The sequence below is a fragment of the Chondrus crispus genome, genomic scaffold (genome assembly GCF_000350225.1).
Source record: "Chondrus crispus Stackhouse genomic scaffold, scaffold_62, whole genome shotgun sequence".
In the NCBI taxonomy this organism is placed as follows: Eukaryota; Rhodophyta; class Florideophyceae; order Gigartinales; family Gigartinaceae; genus Chondrus; species Chondrus crispus.
In genome coordinates, this window is record NW_005178579.1 from 61,949 (window position 1) to 79,528 (window position 17,580).

Below are 17,580 nucleotides of genomic sequence, written 5' to 3' on the forward strand. Positions count from 1 at the left end.
CGCAAACCCCGCCCCGCCCCGCCGCCCCCGCATCCGCTTCACTCCCCGTCAGCTCGACTCCCCGATCCTGCCCCGCGCCCGCCCGCACTCCCCGCCGCCCGCGAAGAAGACTTCCCCGTCCGTCTCCGACATGATTCACTCGCTCCAGTCGCAGACCAGCGACGCCTTGGGACGTCGCAGAGAGAAGGAGAGGCGCTTTGTCGAGCTGTCGCAGAAGCCGGTCAACATGCACCCGGATGTTGCACAAGTGGAAAGTCCGGAAAGGACACCGCCGAAAGTGCCCACCATGCGAACACACTCCTCGTTCGGGAGTGGGCCCATGGCAGTCAGAGGGTACGAGGGGGAGGCCATTATGTTTGCCGGGAGGAGGCATAGAGGACGCGCTATCACTTCGGCTTAATGTCTGCCCCGCCCTATCCGCCTGGGACAATGGCACTGCGGCTCGGTGCCATGCGGAGATCCCCTCAAGTTGAGCCCATTTTGTGGGAACCAACACGTCCGTGAAGGGCTCATGTTTCGCATGCTTGCCTTCTTCACAGATCGCAACGCCCGTCTTGGTCGACACTAGGGGTAACAGCTTCCATTTGTGCTCCTACTATTTCGGCTCCATCCCGTCAAAACTATCGCGCTTTTTTGGAAGCAACCGTTCGTGGGTCTTCTTTACTCACGGCAGAAGCATGTGAGCATTGCACGCTTGCATGTTCATAGTACGACAAATCACCACCTTTGTAGAGCGTGGTTTTGTCCTTTTAGCCTCATAGGGTTGTACATACCTAGTAAAATCAACTAGACAGAGGAATCGGCTTAAGGACTGTCCTGATCGATGTCCAGCTGCATTTCCGCAATCTCATTGATCGCGTTGAATGAAAGTTTCGCCCATCCCCTCTCCGGAAATGTTAACTGACTCGCTTGCTAGTTTACGTAAAGTGACTCTTTTTCCATTCATCGCCACACTTGTTCGCTGGGTTACTTGTACACCTGCCGCAATACCCATCGCCGGATCGATAGACCGAGTTTTACTTGTTACGACCTTAAAGAAAGAAACTTAATCAGGTTAGCGTTCACGCAAGCAAAATCTCCGCTCCCAATTTTCTCATTCTCTCACGGTAACGGCTGGTTGCCCGACGGCATTCTTCGTTCTGTCGAACCACTCAGCAAGCTCTTCGTTCTTCCTCTTGACCTCCGTGAAAGTATCAAAGGTTTCAATGCTCTTGAGCACACCGTAGACGCTCAAATCTGCGACGCCAGGACTCTCCCTCCCCTCCAAAAACTTGCCACCCCCCTTCTTAATCGCCTCCGTCCACTCCTGCAAAGCTCCCAAAATAGCCTCCCGTTCGTCATCAATACCATACTTGTTCTTCAATTTCCTCGCGACAAAGTACATCGCGATTGCCCCAGAATATCGGATCGTCCCCCGCTGCCAAGACGAGAACTTGGCATTATCCGCGATGTAGTCAAATGTCTGCAAGCTCTCATTCATCGTCCGGTATATGTTCGGGGCGACTAAATGGATGAGCTTATCATCCAGCCACGTGAGCCACTGTCGCTCCACCTCGCTGGGCTTGGCGTGGCCGCCGTGCTCCATGAGTGCCGCGACGCGCTCGATAACGGCGCCCGAGCCGTTCACTTGCTCACCGTTAACGATGGCGATCGGGACCTTCCTGTAGGACTTGTCAAACTTTGCCAACTCCGTCTTGCGCAGCGGATCGACTTCAACGACGCGATACGGAAGATCATGGAAGTCTAAGTAGGCGCGGACTTTGTTGCAAAACGGGCAGACCTCATACTGGTACAAAACAATCTCCGGGGTCCTTTTGACGTCAGACGCAGCGGGCGCAGAAGCGGCTGTAGAATATTCGGCGAGCGCCGAGACGCGACGTGCCTGTGAGGCGAGGGCAAAGGTTGTTGCAGCCGATGAGGCACAGATCAGCAATGCTGCGGGCCTTGACAGTCGGGAGGCAGACTCCTGGGAAGAGGTGGTCCTGTAACGCCCTCGAGTGAGTGCGGGCTGAGAATTTAGGGCGGTGGACAGGGCGCGGAAGGGGGCGGATCGCTGGGTGACTGCATGTGAAAATGAGGAGTTGAATAGACGCGAAGCGCGTGTTAGCGCATTCATCGCGGGCTTGCAAGCCGATCAGCGACGGTGCTGGTGTTGTCGCCGATGGCGGCGTTGTGGAATGCTGGGCGCGTTGGATGAACAAGGAGCAAGCGCAAGATCGGAAGGAGATCGGTAACAAAGACGAGAGAAGAGTCTCGCTGCGTGCAACGTCAGCACGGCTCCGTGAGGGACAAGTGGGGTCCGGCGATAGGGATTATCATACTACAGAGGACATGATAAAGTGTTTTCAGATGCTACAGAGGACAAACTGTCCTTGAGTGCTGCTCAGTGCCCACTCAGCGATATGGCGCGTGGGACGGCACACCGCGGCCGCTGGGTTTGTTTATGGACCGGGCAGCCGTGCTCATTCTTGTTTAGAAGGCTTGTTTGTGGACCGGGCAGCCGTGCTCATTCTTGTTTTTTAGAAGGTTTGTTTGTGGACCGGGCATGTATGGACCGGGCAGCCGTGCTCATTCTTGTTTTTTAGAAGGTTTGTTTGTGGACCGGGCATGTATGGACCGGGCAGCCGTGCTCATTCTTGTTTAGAAGGCTTGTTTGTGGACCGGGCAGCCGTGCTCATTCTTGTTTAGAAAGGAAATCCCATCTGTACAGAGGGGCTGACCGGAATACATACCAACAAGTCCAACTGTGAACGGTGACAGCAGAGAGTAAGACTGCGGTGATGAACGTGAGGTTGTCAAGAGCCCAGAACAGGTCAAATTCAACGGTTTTCGAAGTATCATGTGATACTTTCCCGCGCTGCAATGAGCCGGACCAAAGGACCAAGGGGGCTGGTCCATCTTCGCGGGGCCCGCGGCCCCACATCTACTGCTCAAAAATCAAAAGAAGACGAGCTACGGCAGGCCAGTGTCGCCGTAACATCCTCTGAGAGTTGGACCGGAGAGTAGATATCCCCGTTTTTCCCTCGTTTTCTTCGCATCGCAACGCTTGCGATACCCAATCCTTTCGCGCATACTCAGTAACATTATCATCTATTTATCACCATACTCCGTTACTCTTTAATTGGAAAAATAGTACAACCCCGCACATCCGTGGAGTTGCATTTTCTCAAGAGTTTAAGCGGGGCGGGGCAGTATTAGGTATTCTATGTGTGAAATAAGAATATCTATGGGGTCCCACATCGTGTATTTCCCCCACCTATCCTTGTATCGCGGTTTTCTCTGCACTGCGTGACCCTCTCAGACGGGAACGTCTCTGTGCGCGTAAAGAACAACTCGGCACTTAGAGCTTCGGACCAGTGGGAACGAACGGTTGTATGAATGCCGGCCTCTGCTTGATTTTATCAAGATACCCGCGCACAGCGCGGTCCGTGATGAGTTCAAGTCCGACGCAGTCACCGAGCATGAGCAGATATGCAAAGATAATATCGGCGATCGTGTATTGCCCTGCGGCATAGAACTCTTTCCCCTTCAGTTCGGTCGCCAGATGATCCACCAGAATCTCCTTGTACTCGGCGGCCGCTTCGGCAATTTGCTCCTTATCTTGTTGCTCCGGAGGAGTGTCTACAATCAATCCGTACAGAGCCACTCCTCTGCGGTAGCACTCTGTCAGTCCATAGAACATCCCTTGAAACATACGCGGTCTGTCGGGGTGTTCCAGGGGCAGGTGCAGCGCGTGCTTCTCGTCATATCGCTCCAGCAGATACATCACGATAGCCCCCACCTCCAGGAGCGCGCTTCCATCAGGCATCGCCAAAGCAGGAACCACACTGCGCGGAGAGATTTGCGCTATCTCCTTCGACTCGGCGAGCTGCGTCGCAGAAATCTCCGCGATTGTGAACTTCTGCGAAGGTACCCCCAGCTCAGAGGACACTATGATCGGAATCGTGGAGCAGCACAGCGGCACATGGTAAAGGGTCGGCACGGAAGGCACCACGTACCCAGATTCCTTCATTCTGAGATCCCAAGTGAGTAACAGATGGGCAACTTAGGCCACCGTGTTGTAGAGCTACGGATGCAGAACTGTCACCTTCACGATGTTTTTGGCTGAGTTTTATACTTGCCCGACTGGAAATGGGGGAAGGGCTCCGCGCACAGCCCGTCTACGAAGCTGTCGGATTCAATCCAGCTTAGCAATGCATCTGCCACGGTCATTGCTATTCATGCATGAGGGGTGCGTGCGGTCACGGAACAGTTTAGTTTCGTGTCCCGACTGTGATACCCGTCTGAAGCGGATAGACTCCCATGTGTAAATATATTGTAAAAGTTCCTGGCCTAATACTTGTTGTTGTCGATGACGGCCAGTCAGTCTTTTAAACGAAAACAGTCAACTACAGCCTGTGGTGTGGAATTGGGCTTGGCGCGTGCGCCATTATATCGCAATTATGTCGACTACAGCATGCTCCATCCACTTTTTATAGGGCACATCACTTTCGCAATACACGATTACATCATGCACAACTTCATGCCATCACTTGCTGCTGCTGCCTAACATTTGACTTGATGAGGTGTATGGGTGTCACAAATGTCGTCCGCTACTGTTTAACTACGTGTACCGTCGGCAGCGAGGAAAAAAAAACTCATGACATCCATTTGGGTCTATATGTGGAATGACAAGGAGAGCACTGCTTGTTTTCGACTGACGATAAGTTCACATATGAGCGGTGTTCCGAATTAACTGCCTTTCGACAGTTATGCTAGACGGAGCAAGCACAAGGTGCGTGGCAGGGGCCTCCCTCGTTTTGTCGGAATTATCGCAGAAGAAATGTCACATACGCTCTAGCTATACAAGACCAGCAGGAGGGAGGGGACGCGGTCTAACCGTCCGGGCGACTCCACTAAGGCACAATCATTCTGTCTGAGGAGGAGATCTCATGCGTTACCCTCCTCTGTTGGAGAATCGTCACCAGCGTATAAACAATGCTCTTCTATAAAAGAAATTTTATGGATTTTGTACAGGGGTGGAGCTATAAGGCGACCCCGTACTAAACCTTTCTACTCGCCTTATACCAAAACTCGCCTTCTGCAGTCTCCAGCCTCATCCCCATGGCGGCCTCTGCCGCAAATCCGTTCACTATCTTCGCCGCCAAGCCGAGCCCGACGGCGGCACTGCGTTAGCTTCACCACGTCGTCCTCGTCCTCTCCGCGTAGCACGCCTACAGCTCACTCCGCCTGCCGCCCGGCGCGCTCGCACAGCATGGTCCGCACGACACTTCTCACGCCGCAGTACCCGCCTCGCCGCGAATGCACACGCCCCAATTCGCAAAGAAACGCCAGCCCCCCGGAAGCTCCGCCATACCGTTGAGCTGGTTTGGGCATAGACAACCTGCGTAGCGCTATTCGCTTATCTCATCTAGACCCAAGTGTCATGGCGCGTTCGTCCACGCCTTCAAGTGCTGGTCCTCACAGAAGCAGTCGCGTGGTAGTTGCCGTATATTATTTGTAGTGGGTTGTTCTTCTAGTCAAGACACGAGATCGTACCGCGAACACTGCCAAACGATACGCCCGTGGCAACTGCTTGCGCTGATTCTCGCCTTTCCCTGAACGAGACCTACACGCCTTTCTTTTCTAAAGAGGAGGTGTGGGATGCATCGTGTCTTTGTCCGACATCAGAGTTGCATATGTCACAGATATCGGAATGAACGCCTCCAATTTGCAACAGTCGTTCTGCTCGTGGAGTCTCTTGCAATGGTCTGCACCTGCACCTGCGCCCGCCTCGTCGCTGTCGCCAAACACCGCATGTCAGTAACAGTGCCGAGCCAGCAAGGTCGGCCCTTACCGCATCCGGCCTTACCCATCGTCGCCTTATTACGTTTACGCCTGTACGGATCGAACGAACAAGGATTCTTCAATTCAATCATGGAAAATAATCACGATTGATTCCAACAATCGAATACGTTCGCCGCTGAAATAGACTCGATGCAGTTATCATCAGAGCACCCCTACTGGTTTAGTTATATTTCGAGGTTAAATATGAGAAATTTAGCGTTTGGAGATAGCGATTCTAGGCGCAACACTACACGTGTACCGGTTAGAGGGCAAATTCAAACGTGTTGTGCAGTGATTGGCTCTTTCGGCAGCCGTGGTCATCCAGTACGAGGGATGGTAGTGGTGGTGCTGTACGGATATACTGTGGGGGACGTCTCCGGTTCCCATCTCCTCAAGCCCCACATGACACCATCATGCCCTGGAGGAAGGGCAGGGAGGAGAAGAGGAGGAAAGGGAGAAGGGAAGGCGTCAGGAAGAATGCAGGAGGGTGGCAGTGGCGGGTAAATTCAGCTTAGGATGGGGATGTTGGGGGTGTTCCCTGTGCACAGAGAACATTGCTTGCTCCAAGTCAATAGAATTGGCGTGGGTTTTTGGTAATTTTTCCAAGTGGCGCAATTCTACTCGCATCTCTATTTGCGCAAATGAGTAAATCTGTCTCCATCCGGTCGGCTGCTTGGAGATAGATTTACTCAAAAAGGTAAATTTTTTAGAGATACTCACTCCACTAGAGCTGCTCGTGACCAAATCTATCTCCAAAAATCAAAAATTTACTCATTTACTCTACCACTCGGGGTGCTCTCACTACCAAAGCTCATCTCCAGAAATGCCACTATTTTGATAACCTTTTGCGTTTTGCGATTCTTTAGCTAGTTAGGCCAGTAACAGCGTCAGTTTCTAGGGTTTTGGGACCTCCTCCGTCCCCACTCGCAAGGAATTGCATGAATGCCAAGCGTAACATGGCGTGGAAGCTGCGGATTACTCATAAAGCAAGAAACGCTAGCTGCTCTTCTATGTGATGTTCCAGTGTCTTCAGTGCCTTCCGAAGTGAAGTTCGATGCAAAGCAAGACGGCAACTAGTGTCTAGACGACAAGTGACCTCATATGAGGCTACCTTTCAACCTTTTTTTCTCGACTTGTGCTTGGTCAACAAGAAGGAAAAATATACTCTCGCCACCGCAGTTGACTTGTGCGTTACGGAAGGATAGGGTTTGGTGAGATATGTACGTCTTCTCCAGTCATTTTTAAAATGCCTAAACAAGAAACTTTTTTGACATACCTCAAAACCTTATGTGTTGATATCTTCGAAACCAAAACGCCTGTTTAAAATGTCAACCACCAGGTTTTGAAACTTCTTTGGATTTTTAGTCTGTCAGTGTATTTACAACTGCCACTCCAATGTTTCGCAAGATGTTAATGTCGAGGGCATGTACGTTAAAGAAATGATGTCCAAACTGGCTTTATAAATTTCGATTTAATGTATATATTTTTGCAAAAAAAAGCTGGCCTCATATGAGGCAAATCGCTTGTCGTCTAGTGCTATCGGATCTTTGGTCCGATAGACACTAGACGCTTGGTCGGATAGACACTTGCGTGTCTAGAGTGTCTCTCTGACCAAGCGTTACCATAACATAAAAATCTGCGAATTCTATTTCTTTTCAACTTTGATGGCCACGGTTTCAATTTTTCTTTCGTAGATTGACTAGTTTAAACTTCTTTCTGAAGTTAGAACTGAATAGAAAGCCCTCACTGCAATGTTTCTATGCTACTGGCATAAAATTAGCTTTAAAAAAAATACTTGCTGTAAGCTACCTTTTCTTTTGAACTCCTTTATATGCATCAACGAGTTGGTTTTACTAGAATCGACAAGCAAATGCTTTACCTGTGACTATGTCCTTCTGTTTTAAAACAGATGTGAGATCTCGAGTTTGGTTGTCTAGAAAATAAAATTAGTTTTGTCCTCATATGAGGGCTAACGGTCCGATAGACACTAGCTAGTACTACCTGTCAGAAAAGTTTATTTGCGGAGCAAGTAGCATGGAACTATTTCAATCTCTTCTTTTCCGGCCTTGTTGCTCTGATACGACTTTTGACGCATTAAAGAAGCGTGAAGTGATGGTGACACTTTTCTAGAATTTAACGATGTTTCGATGAAAATACCACCGCTTTCACAAGAGACTGCACCTAAATCTTATGAATTCATGCTTGGAAGAAGTGAGGTCATTGCTCTTAAAGATAGACCTGAATTCGAGGGCGAAATTTTTGATGCAAGAAACCTAGAGCGTCCTAGAGGTAATGTCACCTAAAAACGCACACAGTAATTCAACCATTTAATGCAATAATTTTTACCACCGAATTTTCATCGTCTCTTCGTATGCGCTTATGCTTTGTCAAAGCGATCCACTAAGTCATTTGAATATCGCCATCCTCTATTAAAACCGAAAATAAGGAGTGTTGGTGTACTACGTGCCGAAAATACAATTGGTTTCATCGGGACTCAACCACACTTCAATTTTTGACGTTAAGAAAAGCAGTTGATCAACTGAATGCGACACATCTTGAAAATAACTTCAGAAAGTTCGCCTTTCTGGTATACCAGATTCCAACCTCAACTGTGGAGCACGCAGAAGAAAGAAGTGTCTCAAAAAATAGTCTTTTCTATTTTTACCTTAAAGTTGAGCGATGACCTCTGTTTAGACCGACCCTAGGTTTGATGACTGAACATTGACAGGCTACAAGTTACAGTACTGTATAACATTAATCTGGTCTTGAATGTGAGAAGGAGCCTCATACTTCATAAAAACAGATGACATGCGATCTAGTCTTTAAACTCAAATAGCGTGGTGCGATAAAGTTTGCTTTACTTTCTGCCCTTTCTGTTGGTAGTAGTTGCGTCGACACACATCGCAGCATTTTCATTCAACTACACAATTTTAATCCGTTCTTCGTCCAGTGTTACCTCCGGAGTCCTTCTTCGCCGGCTGCTCTCTCATCGTAGACCTCGAATCTAGAACATGCGTGATCTTGATTCCTGTCAATGAGTTTTCTAGGGGTCTTCAAGTTGATTGGTAAAAGTAGACGAGGGGAAGAACTTGTTGAAGGGGAAGAAATCGGTCGGTTGTAGTACAAGCCGGAAGCAAAAGGAGATGGACAAAGTCCGTTTCATGGGCCGCTCTAAGACCTACGGAAATACTTAAACCAGAGCGCATAGCGTCTTCGTTGCCATTGTTCGATTTCAAAGCAAATTCTCCGCACCTGCGCAGGTCCCATGCGCCAAGTATCCCCCAGGGGTAGTTGCGCTGCCGTTTGAAACAACGAAACGTTCGAGAGGAAGTATTTCAAACTAATGGTATCCTGTGAAGTCCCTGCAAAGAGTGTGCTGCTGTCACTCAAGTGCGCATTAGCTACGACGACGTTTTGCATCTCTAGCCAATGGAGATTGTAAACCATCTTTTGCATCCAATGAAACTGTTACAGCTGTGTCTCTGAGATATTTCGCTGTCCGTTGCGTTAGTACTCGCACTCTTCCACGTCGCCAGTAGGAAGATATTTTGCCGCTTTAGCGCACAGCCGCTGTGTGGAAGCATACCGACGAGCGGCGCCGCCCCTTACACATTACCCCCATCCGCTTCCTTGCGAGACTGCTTTCCCCTTTCCTTTCCCACTCGACACCCCACTCCCCGCCATGGATACTCTCTCCTTCATCTCCGCCGCGCCTCTCTTCGGGCGGCCTCCGGTGCCTCTCCATCCGCGGCGCGGCTCGAGCGCTCCCGGGCCACATCCGCGCACGACGACCTGCAAGTTGCGATTCGGCAGCGACACGCCCTCCGACAGCGACGGCGGGCTGGGCCGATTCCGCGAGTTCACGTCTCGCGACGGCGACCACGGGGTGCAGGACGCGCTTGAGCGGGAGGTGCTGTGGGAAGTGACGCGCACGGCGACGACGCACACGCTGGAGACGACGATCCAAGACGAGCTCAAGGCGGTGTCGGACAGCCTTGCGGACATGTACTCGCGATCCGACCGGGACCTGCCGTCGCGGCAGGAGGAGCTCGCGCGGCGGGCGTCGCTCGCAAACATCTCCAAGTGGAACCAGCAGCTGATCCAGGGGGCCAAGATGTCCAAGTCGAACCGGTCGGAGATCTCCAAGGAGCTCGCCGTCGTGCAGGTCATGCTGCGTCGCAACCGGCGCGGGCGCGAGAAGCGGAGGCGGAGGTCGGCGACGGTCGCGCAGCGGAGGAGGGACGGGGATGTGGGGTACGCGCTGGATGAGGAGGCGGTGAAGCAGGCGTCGAAGCCAATACGGCTGCTGTTTACCGTGATGGTTTGTGTGAGTGCATTGACGGGATTCGAGCATGTCGCGGTGCAGGAGTCGGGGCCGACGCAGCTTGCGAAAGGGGCGGCGGCGTTTTCGTTGGTGCTGTTGACGGGCGCTTGCTGGAGGTCGATTGGAGAGGCCGCGAAGAAGAAGCAAGACAGTTAAGTGATTGTTGATGCTCTCAAAGAGCCAGCAGACCAGCAGACCACCAGTTACGTGCGGCCAGAGACATATCTGCTACCTTTTTGACACGGACGCGTTGCGTGTTGCCTTTTCGTGAGCTCATTCTTGCTCAATCTGGCTTCGCTTCAGCGCGTGAGTGGGGGATCGTATCTTTGTATATTATAATGTTTGAGGTTATACTACGCTGTGATGGTTTTGGGAGTTGACGATATAAACGGGTCCCCTCACACGCTACAAGTTTGTACATACTGAACTTGCCGTCCTAGAGACGTAAAAATCTGCGTTGATACTTTGCGATTAAGGCCTTTTCAGACGGATGCCTTCGATGAGACAACTTGTCTCCCAAACAAAAGCTGTGCAAAAAGATTGGCATGTGCGGAATGCATTTCGCGATTGTTCAACACTGTGGATGGTGGTGTGCGCCCCTGTTCGTTCAGGGAAGTAGGCCATTCATATAAAAAAACGACTCCATCTGGAGCAAGGGTCCGCTGGGAGAATCGAACTCCCGACCTCATCCACCCTAAGGATGAATCATACCACTAGACCAAGCGGACAGCTGCGATATGATCACTGCGTGTACACGTTGAACTTCAGGCAGGGCATGGTACTATTTATTTGATGGAGAAAAGATATTCCCTTATCATACTACAGGGCGAAATTTTAGCAAAAATTAAATTTACCCCCCCAGGGCGAAAAAAATAATAATAATCTAGTGAAAAATAAAGCACGGGCGATGTGATAAAGGGCGATGTGATAAAGGTTTTGTTGGCTGTCCATACATTTGCACTAGTCTGCCACCCCCCTTTACCGAGAGGTTTATGACGTCTCATACGGTAAAGCGTTGAGACGTCATAAACCTCTCGATGAAGGATTTATAGAGGCTATGATGATCAAAGTGCCGCTTCCCTCTTCGCCAGTGTGAGTCCTTGACGCCTGTCCTGCGATAGGGCATCGGCCCCCCCTTGATCTAGTGAAAAATAAAACCACGCACACACGGGGGCCGCTAATAGAAGTGCATGCGAATAATCTTGCCCCCTCGCCTTGTTGGAAACGCGTAGCGCTCGACAATCGACATTTCGCAATTCGGTCAGTGTAACCTTCTTTCTCCCGTTGCGACTTGCGTCGCGGACAAACAACTATTTTTTTTTAATTGCAATTCCTAGAAAAAAAACTAGTTCTTTATGCGCGACGCAAGTCGCAACGGCAGAAAGCGCCTGCTCGATACAGGTTCGATATCCATATAGATGACCGCCTCGTCACATGGATTCCACCGCCTAACTCCTGTGATAAACGTCAACGCAAACGCTGAACACCGCCTTTCGCAGCCGGGCTCAGAACGAAACGGAATGAAGTCTAGAGAAAAGCAGGCGAAATAATATATTTCCACAACTGCTACCGAACTAATCTACTCGAAAGGAGTATCAATCGACTGCCGTTGAAAATACACGGTTGAAAATGATAACTAATCCCTCCCGCTCAACCATGCAGAAACGGCCGCGTACAGTGACAAGGACGGGCACCTCTAGATAGGAATTTGAATACGGCGAGGTCCGTTGCCCTTCTTCAGAGGCACCGTCACATAAAGGATACCGTCACCCTCAACGTCTGCCTCGATAGCGTCGACGTCAGCGCCATGCCCCAGTCTAGTCTGGAGCACATAGATTATTTTAGGTTGAACATCCTTCTTCGTGGCCGGATGTTTTGTCGCTTCCGCGCCGTCTTTTCCTTCTTCTTCAACAACTGTATCATCTTTCCCGGTGCGGTGCTTCTTGAATCGTTTCGCGCTGACAGTCAGCGTGTTGTTCTCGGCCTCTATCGAAATGTCTTCCTTGCACACACCCGGCAGCTCGATTTCGAAATGCGCCCCATCGTCGTCGGATTCGATGCTGAATGTTGGCTCGATTCTTTGGGTATGGCCGCGGTCGGATTCTGTCATGCCCAGTCGGTTGCGAGGCCTCCACATGTCATCGTCAAAGCTACTAAAGGGGGCACTCATGCCGTAATGGAACGGAAGTAGGGAAAACATGGCTTGTGTGTGAAACTTGGAACCGTTGACGTGAAGCAGTTCGCTTGTTAGTTGGTTTGTTGTAAAGGTAGAGATTGTTTTGATGATCGACAGAGCACGGGAGCGGACTGCATGGGAAGGGGTTGTTTATGTAGTCTAGTGTGATATGTGGTGTGACCCCTCCCATCATGGAAATGCGGATGCGAAAGATCTCGAAGATTCCCGACGTCATGCACAGTAAAATAGACTGCATATCTTTATTTTTTTGATCAGTGTTTTTTTCTAGTCTGTCTGTTGGCGGAAACTGTCGAGGCGGGTGGAGCCTTCCGGTTTTTTCTAGAGACATGCCCTCTCGGATCAATGCCGCGCTCATATCGAGTAGTCTGCAATTTATCTTTTCCGCAGCAAACGTGCTGATGCTTTCTTTTACATTTCGGTATACATCATCAGACCAGGAGGAATTAGAATTTCTGCTTCCACCACAAAAGCCAAACCAAATCTTTGGCCTCTTTCTTGATGCAATGTTGCTGCGGGAACGTAAGCACAGAAGAACATTAAACAGGTGCACACAGGCGTGCTTGGACTCCTTCAAGAGAGTTGTGTGAAGAAAAGCAACGACTCTAAAATAACTGACAAGGTACTTATGGACAAAGTTTCCAGGCCACTACGAACGACGAACTCGTCAGAACCGCATGCAAAACGGTGTCCCAGCCCTCAAACCTTCCTGAGAGTTCTCAGAGCTTCGTGAGACCACCCCGTCCCCCTCCCATTCACGCACCAATCTCGACGATTTTAACGACCTTATCGACAAAAGGCACGGTGACAAATAGCAAGCCGTCGCCGCAACAATCGGCCTTGACGCACTCCTTATCCACGGACTCGCCCAACGTGAACTCCAGGAGGTACCTGCACTCGACGAGCGACTCGTCCTTGTGTGTCCTGACAGCGCAGGACCCCGGCTCCCTTTTGTAGCGCGTGCCTTTGATGACCAGCTTGTTCATCTCTACCTGCACGGAGACGGCGTCCTGCGGGACGCCGGGCAGCTCGACTTGCAGCGTCGCCTTGATGGAGGAAGCGCGCAGCTTGTAGCTCGGCTGGACCGTCGCGCACGAGTGGCACGAGTGGCACGAGCTCCCGCGCGCCCCGCGCCGCAGGTTCGCGGCGAGGGGCGACAGGTGCAGGTCCCAGAACGGGTCTCGAAAGAAGGGAGTGTGGAAACCCATTGCAGCGCCGCGTGCGAGCTGGGAGGACGTGGGCGTGAGCGGCAAAGGTTTTTTTTTTTCTTGCTGGGACGCGAGGGGGGGATTAGGGTGGCGAAGATTTCAGCTTGCCAAACGGGGTGGCCCTTACAGCGAAGAGGTTCGATACTGCATAAACGCGCATACGGTTGTGTTTTGCTTGGGCTGGGGCGGTTTAAAGTGATGGAAGTGGACGAGGAGCTGGGTTTGAAGCACATTACTGAGACCAGGCCACGTGGGCAGATGTTCTGGAACAAGGGGAGGGCGGGGGGAAAGCTGCGACACAGGGAGGTTGGTTCCAGCTTGGAACGCGAATGGTACTGCATGCGAGGCAGATTGCCTCGCATGCAATGAGGTGGAATGGATGTTTGTGGAAAAGCGTGACACGAGTCACTTTTGCGGAGAGGCGCGCATGGGAATTGGATGATGCTACTATGAGGCAGAAGCAGAACAGGACGACGCATACATTCGGGAATGGGATGGCGCGCGTGTGCCGGAAAATGTCAGCGTTTTAGCTTGGGCAAGGGGCGAAAGTCGTCGAGATAAAGTTTGATAAAGCATTGTCGTTTTAAGAGGGCGTTTTGGGTTTCTTGACGACTCTGGGATGTGTTTGCCGCTTTTCAATCCAGACGTATGGTCTGTTAGGGCATTCATATCGAGATACCTCTCACTAGTCGCTTTCACAAGCGGAAGAAGCGGTAGTATGTGTAGCGAGATGTGGAATTTCGCGATGCGGTGCAATGTTTAATTAAGTATTGGAGTTAGAACGACCCTAGTTCTGCGACGTGTCCTGTTTCCAGAAACAGGAGTCTGGAATCTCCGTCGTTAAGATTTCTAGAAAAATCTTATGGCCAATGAAATAACGCCATCATCCGCCAGTTAGCGCGCCACAACCAATCACCGTGAGCCCATTTTGCAAAACGCTCCTTTTCTACCAACACATGCGCGTACGAGCATCGTTCTAGAAGAGCACAATTGGAGTCATCCGATACTCCGCCTCTCGCTTCTGGAGGGAACGTGAGCAATTCAATAAACCCTCTTCATGGAAGTGTGTCTACATGTCACTCTGAAGCCCTCCATCCGTTGCCCTCCATCCGTTGCCCTCCACACCATCAACACTCTTCTAGAATATTCACAAAGCAAACTACACCAACTCCACCCCGTTCTGCCTCTCACAAAACTCTATAAAGCCACGCATCCGAACCCCACCTCTCCGCCGACCCCGCCAAACAATCCTCACCCCCACCACAATCCACCCCTATCTCAACCGCCTTCACCCACTCCCCGAAATGATGTACGAAATCGCCCCCCTCTGCACGCGTCTAGCCTTCCACGACCGTCGACTCGCGCCGCCGTTCGCGTCCTCTCTGGGCGGGCTCTCCGCCCGCGCGCCCGCCTCCGCGGCGCCGACATGCGAGGTAGAGCCGTCTTACTCGCAGCACGGCGCGAAGGACGCCGTCTTCATCGAGGTCGAGCTGCCGGGCGTGGCGCGCGCCGACCTGCACGTCACCGTGCAGGGCCGCCGCCTCGTCGTCGTGGGCAAGCGCTTCAGGGAGCCGCCCCGGGACGCCGCTTCGGAGGAAGCCGCAGAGTCTCCGCAAAAGGCCGACGAGAAGAGCGCGGACAAACAAACCGCGAAGACGTTCAAGGCCGTCTTCCGCGTCCCGCAAATCGTCGACGTCGACGGCATTGAAACCGTCGCGCACAAGGACGGCGTGCTCACACTACGACTGCCGCACGCGAAGGCGGCGCAGCCGCGGAAGATAGAAATTCAGTAGATGCTTGCTGCTAGAGCACATGCTAGAAGGTTTCGACGGATCTGCCTGGATAGTCGACAGGTTTTTGTTAAAAGTCTTGGTTGTTGCCTTTGAAACGTTGTTGTGTTTAAAAAGTGCCGTTTGACGCTGTGAAAAGGGAGGGTTGTTTAAGGTTGCGGTCGTATGCGAAGATTGCAAAGTATGCGTTTACGTGAGCACGAGTGGGAATGGCAAATTCTCAAAAGACTACAATACACAGAAGCCACCCTGCCGCCACCGTGGCATTTCAAAAAGGGTTCCATCTCATTTCATCAGCGCTAAAGACAACACCAGTTGACCATCTACGGTAGCTATCGTATTCTGTTCTGCACATACGCGGTATGTACACATACGCAGGTACCGACGGCAGCAGTGTCGACTTCAGGGCGCAAAAACTCTCAGCATTAGGTAACGGACGTAGAACACCACCCCCCCAAAAAAAAACTGTTCTGTGCGGGAAACACCTGGTCAACTGTGCAAGGACTTGTTGAGCCTCTCCCTCGTCTTCTCGGGAGTCTCAACTTCCCACTCGCCATTGCCCTGAATCCTAAGGACCTGGTCGTGAAACTCGAGCAAAGTCGGCCTATTCCCGACGCTGATGCACGTGGCGCCCATCTCGTCAATGAGCCTATACATATCGGCCTCGTTGTCCAAGTCCAAGGCGGAGGACGACTCATCCAGCACGACGAGCTTCGGCCTCGAGATGACGATGCGTGCAAACGCGAGGCGCTGCTGCTCGCCGAGGCTGAGGCGTCTCGTGAGTGTCTCGCCGGGCGCGTCGAGGCCCGCGTCGCGGTGGATGAGATAGCCGAGGTTGACGCGGCGCAGGGCGTCCTCGACGTCGGCGTCCGTGACGTCGCCGCGCGTGCTCGGGTAGATGACGTTCTCGCGCAGGGAGCCGAGCATAAGAAACGGGCGTTGCGGGAGGAAGAGCGTGTTGCTTGCGGAAGGTCGCTCGATGGCACCGGACCCGGAGTCCCACAGGCCGCACACGGCGCGCATGAGCGAGCTCTTGCCGATGCCGGAGCGGCCGACCACGACCAGGCGCCCGCCGGCCGGCACGTGCAGGCTCAGGTTGTCGACGAGCACGCGCGGCGGGGCGCTCGGCGTCTCCACGGTGAGATGGGTCAGACGGAGCGACTGCGCCTCGTCGCTCTTGTCCAGCTCGGTGAGGATCTTGCGGCGGCCCGGGTCGCCGCGGTCCGCCAGGCTGTCCGCCAGGCCCTTGAGACGACGCACGCCGGCTCCAAACTCCGCCAGGGCGCTGAACTCCGCGACAAACAGACCTAGCGAGTTGAGAACGTGGTTGAAGGAGAAGTAGACCTGGCTGATGGAGCCGAGGCGGAGGGAACCTGCAAAGTACTGCGGGGCGACGACGACGGTGGGGACCAGCTGGGCCCAGTAGCGGAAGGAGGCGGACAGGAAGCCGACGTTGCGCTGCAACGCAAGCAGGCGCAGGTTGTTGCGGAAGGCAGACGCGAAGCGACGCTGCAGCTCCGAGCGTTCCGCATCCTCCCCCGCGTAGAAGGCGACACTCTCTGTGGCCTCACGCACGCGCACCAGGCCGAAGCGGAAGTTGGCCTCGCGTACCGCCTGCTCACGGTTTAGCGGCAGCAGACGGGCGCCGGCAAACGCGATCATGACCGTCCCCGCCGCAGAGTACGCCAGCAGGATGTATAACAACGGGGCGTACACGCGGTACAGAATGACGGCGAAGACGATAACATCGAAGAAGGCCACACCCGCGATGGTGAAAAACCTCACTGCCCTCGAAGTGAAGTTCCTCACATCCTCCGCAATCCTCTGGTCCGGGTTATCAATCTCGTTTGCGTTGACTGAGAGCGCGTAATACCTGCGATCCTCAAAGTACGCTGCCAACAGGTGCTCCGTGAGCGCGCGGCGCCACATGAGCGCGAGCCTCTCCTTCGCCCACTGGAAGAGCGCGAGGACGACGGGGCCGACGAGCACGGCCGCGCCGTACATGGCGACGAGGCGGCCGAACGACGCCGCGTCCTTACTGCTCAGGACGTTCCAGAAGAACTTCTGGATCGCGCTGAGCACGACGGCGTACATCGTAGCGGCGAACGCGAGCAGCACGGTGGCGGCGGTCCAGCCGTACGCGACGCGGCGGCGGGGGCCGCGCAGCAGCGGGCGCGCGAGGCGCCACGCGCCGGCGGCGATCTCTGCGACGCGCGCGGGCGGCGGCGGCGACGGCGG

The 17,580-nt window shown here is 52.8% G+C and overlaps 6 protein-coding genes; 2 read left to right on the forward strand and 4 right to left on the reverse strand.

The window, feature by feature from the left end:
- Positions 1 to 614: 614 nt before the first annotated feature.
- CHC_T00007112001 (hypothetical protein) lies at positions 615 to 2,116 on the reverse strand. XM_005710526.1 is given in 2 exon segments: positions 615 to 1,093; positions 1,094 to 2,116. 1 exon segment carries the CDS (start codon positions 2,114 to 2,116, stop codon positions 1,094 to 1,096), a length of 1,023 nt encoding a protein of 340 aa, XP_005710583.1. The 3' UTR covers positions 615 to 1,093.
- A 7,392-nt stretch (positions 2,117 to 9,508) lies between these two features.
- Positions 9,509 to 10,570, forward strand: CHC_T00007113001 (hypothetical protein). XM_005710527.1 is given in 2 exon segments: positions 9,509 to 10,306; positions 10,307 to 10,570. 1 exon segment carries the CDS (start codon positions 9,509 to 9,511, stop codon positions 10,304 to 10,306), a length of 798 nt encoding a protein of 265 aa, XP_005710584.1. The 3' UTR covers positions 10,307 to 10,570.
- A 1,108-nt stretch (positions 10,571 to 11,678) lies between these two features.
- Positions 11,679 to 12,702, reverse strand: CHC_T00010213001 (Heat Shock Protein 20, HSP20). XM_005710528.1 is given in 3 exon segments: positions 11,679 to 11,846; positions 11,847 to 12,350; positions 12,351 to 12,702. 1 exon segment carries the CDS (start codon positions 12,348 to 12,350, stop codon positions 11,847 to 11,849), a length of 504 nt encoding a protein of 167 aa, XP_005710585.1. The 5' UTR covers positions 12,351 to 12,702; the 3' UTR covers positions 11,679 to 11,846.
- Position 12,703: 1 nt separating this feature from the next.
- CHC_T00007115001 (hypothetical protein) lies at positions 12,704 to 14,031 on the reverse strand. XM_005710529.1 is given in 2 exon segments: positions 12,704 to 13,332; positions 13,333 to 14,031. The coding sequence occupies 1 exon segment, from the start codon at positions 14,029 to 14,031 to the stop codon at positions 13,333 to 13,335; it is 699 nt and encodes a 232-aa protein (XP_005710586.1). The 3' UTR covers positions 12,704 to 13,332.
- A 578-nt stretch (positions 14,032 to 14,609) lies between these two features.
- On the forward strand, positions 14,610 to 15,345 carry CHC_T00009442001 (Heat Shock Protein 20, HSP20). Its single transcript, XM_005710530.1, has 2 exons — positions 14,610 to 14,618; positions 14,893 to 15,345. The coding sequence occupies exons 1-2, from the start codon at positions 14,610 to 14,612 to the stop codon at positions 15,343 to 15,345; spliced, it is 462 nt and encodes a 153-aa protein (XP_005710587.1).
- A 170-nt stretch (positions 15,346 to 15,515) lies between these two features.
- On the reverse strand, positions 15,516 to 17,436 carry CHC_T00007116001 (hypothetical protein). XM_005710531.1 is given in 2 exon segments: positions 15,516 to 15,831; positions 15,832 to 17,436. 1 exon segment carries the CDS (start codon positions 17,434 to 17,436, stop codon positions 15,832 to 15,834), a length of 1,605 nt encoding a protein of 534 aa, XP_005710588.1. The 3' UTR covers positions 15,516 to 15,831.
- Between the last annotated feature and the right edge of the window lie 144 nt (positions 17,437 to 17,580).